The following is a 2,757-nucleotide window of genomic DNA, read 5'->3' as shown; positions in this document are numbered from 1 at the left end:
CAAACGACCCGGTACCAAACGACCCGGTGGCAAACGACCCGGTACCAAACGACCCGGTGGCAAACCACCCGGTACCAAACGACCCGGTGACAAACGACCCGGTACCAAACGCCTCCAGCTCTGGACAGAAAGAGAGCAGAAATCATCCTGATGAATAAATGCTGTAGAGGCTAAAGCTAACGCTAACGCTAAAGGCAGAACCAGAACGACTGAGAGTCCAAATGCTGCAGCGGGTCGGGAAGCAGCCGGGTGTTACTAAAGTCATGTAGCTAAATATGGACAAGAGAAACGATGAGGATCATTTTCACTGTTTTTCAAATAGAATATTTAGTTTGTAAACAAACTTAATGCTAATATAAGCATTTAGCTTCAATTTAAATATGAAGCTAGATAAATCCACTACAGGAAAGAGCATTTTTAAGACTTTAAATTGGTTCAGAGCTGCAGGTCAGAGCAGGAAAACCTGAAACACTGAAACACAGAGCCAAACCTCAGGAATGTTAAAACTGATGAACAGGAAACCGTGAAGTGGAAAATGGCTGCTGCACATGAGGATCATCTGGTTCATCCACAGACAGACAGGCTCACTTTCACCTCAGATTAAAACGGAAGACAGATTTTATAGGAATTATTAGGGGTGCCAATAATTTCTCAATCCTCACAGATTAACTGACTCACAGAAATGGTTGGGTTAATGTGAGATTATGATATTGTAATGAAATCTGCATTTATTATCAGATATTTGCCTGAAAGCAGGTTTCCCAAAATTTACATAATTATTTCATCCTATTTCATTAAACAGTGAAATAATTATATCGTATCAATCAGAAAGTATATTACATTATTCACTCAGACATTTTATGAAATCCTTATTTATTTCAAAATGTATTCATTATTCAATTAGTCTCTTTTGGGCCTCCATACACATCACTATGATTCCTAGTGAGACAGTTTATGAGACACAAAGCGCTGCAGTAGGTCAGCCGGGCCAGTCGGTGGCGCTGTAACACAAACCAGGTGTCTAAATGACGGTTCCTGAGTCCCATGATGCTGAATCTGACCCTCAGTCTAAACCACTAAGATCATTTGTGGATCCACCTGATGGTTTCCGTGCAGAAATCATTTGCGACCCTCATGTTGGGAACCTCTGCTCCTGTCTGAGGTAACATCCAGAAACTCGCTTTGCCTGGATTCTCTGCATTTTGGAGGAAACTTAATGAATAAAGCTGAATAATCTGCAGCAGATCTCTGTCCTCCAGGCGCTCCGTCCCAGAGCGTCCCCGTCCCGAGGAGCCGAGGCCCCAGCAGCGACGACGACGCGCCCGCCGCGTCCTCAACGCCCCCCACGCCCGCCGCCTCCTACGGTCCTGCAGTACCCTGCAGCTCCACCGGGGGGCTTTCTGCGCTTGACTACCACAGCTACATGGCCCACCTTCTGGCTGCACACGAGGCCACGCCCCCATGCACCCCCAGGGCTAGCAGCGCAGAGGCTAGCCCCACCGCTAGCCCCACTGCTAACACCACCGCTAACACCACCGTAAGCTAGCAGAGATTTTACTTCCTGTGAACGGATCTGGAGCGACTCTTAGCTCTGCTTCCTTCCTTCCTCAGTGTACCTGCGATCAGGCCACGCCCCCCGGAGCCGGCCCCGCCTCCTGGGTCAACGCTTTGATTGGCCGAATCTTCTGGGACTTCCTGCGAGAGAAGCAGTGGGCCGACGCCGTCGCCCATAAGATCCAGAAGAAGCTGAGCAGAATCAGAGTGAGGCTGGACGAGCGGAAGCAGACGGCCGCCTGTCGATGCTCATAAACTGACGGCTTCCTGTTCCTGCAGCTGCCTTACTTCATGAACGAGCTGACGCTGACCGAGCTGGACATGGGCTGCAGCATGCCGCACATCATGGCCGCCTCCAGGCCAGAGGTCAACCACAGAGGTCAGCTCAGCCRGCAGCTTCCTGCTCAGAACATGCTAACACTTTAATGCTCTTGTTTTGATTAGTTAGATTCTAACACATGTTTTTCTTAACGTCTAAATCTGTTCGTCCTGTTTTGTCCACTTCTGCGCGTTTTTAAATCCTGCTGAGTCAGACTGCCCCCTGCTGGCTGCTGGGGCCTCCACCACCATTGCTAACAGCAGTTAGCCTAAAATAGCACCTGAATGGTAACATGTAGCAGCTAATGCTACAACAACCTGAAGATCAAAAACCAGAAATATCTCTGATGTCCATATCTGACCATATTCATTAAATAATTTAGCAGGAAAATCTTAATTTAAAGTTTCATATTATGGTTAATTACTTACAGAACCTGCAATTAACCAGATTCTAATTTGAATCTAATTCCAGCTCTAGTAAGTATAGAAGTCAGTGTCCTTATATGGTGCATCCAGAGATCATCCTTCCACCAGATCTTCCCTTCTCCCTCAGCTTTTAAAGAGGACTAATGATTCTGACCCGATCTTCTCAGCCAGACGCGGGATCAGATTAGGCTCCATGACCTTTGGCCTGTCTTGTCAGCCTGGTGTTGAGCTGCTCTGTGCGCCCCCTGCAGGCCTGTGGGTGCAGCTGCAGCTGGTTTACACCGGGAACCTGCAGATGACGCTGCAGACCAAGTTCAACCTGTCCAAGCTGGGAAGAGACAGCAGAGAGGAGACGGGGCAGAGTGGAGCTGAAGCTGGAGGCCCCAGGTCAGAGACAGAGACAGACACACACACACACACAGAGACACACACAGACAAAGACACACACACACACACACA

General features: G+C 48.4%; 1 protein-coding gene across 1 annotated transcript in view; it reads left to right on the top strand.

Annotated features, from left to right (window-relative positions):
• Positions 1 to 2,757, top strand: part of tex2l (testis expressed 2, like) — a 19,050-nt gene that overhangs the window by 13,247 nt on the left and 3,046 nt on the right. Inside the window, exons 5-8 of the mRNA XM_008436226.2 lie at positions 1,260 to 1,537; positions 1,612 to 1,761; positions 1,834 to 1,933; positions 2,550 to 2,685. Of these exons, the coding sequence (XP_008434448.1) occupies positions 1,260 to 1,537; positions 1,612 to 1,761; positions 1,834 to 1,933; positions 2,550 to 2,685 (664 nt within the window). The remainder of the gene's footprint in view (positions 1 to 1,259; positions 1,538 to 1,611; positions 1,762 to 1,833; positions 1,934 to 2,549; positions 2,686 to 2,757) is intronic.

The sequence above is a fragment of the Poecilia reticulata genome, linkage group LG19 (genome assembly GCF_000633615.1).
Source record: "Poecilia reticulata strain Guanapo linkage group LG19, Guppy_female_1.0+MT, whole genome shotgun sequence".
NCBI lineage: Eukaryota > Metazoa > Chordata > Actinopteri > Cyprinodontiformes > Poeciliidae > Poecilia > Poecilia reticulata.
The sequence above is the reverse complement of the archived record's forward strand: the minus strand, read 5'-3'. Positions and strand labels throughout refer to the sequence as shown.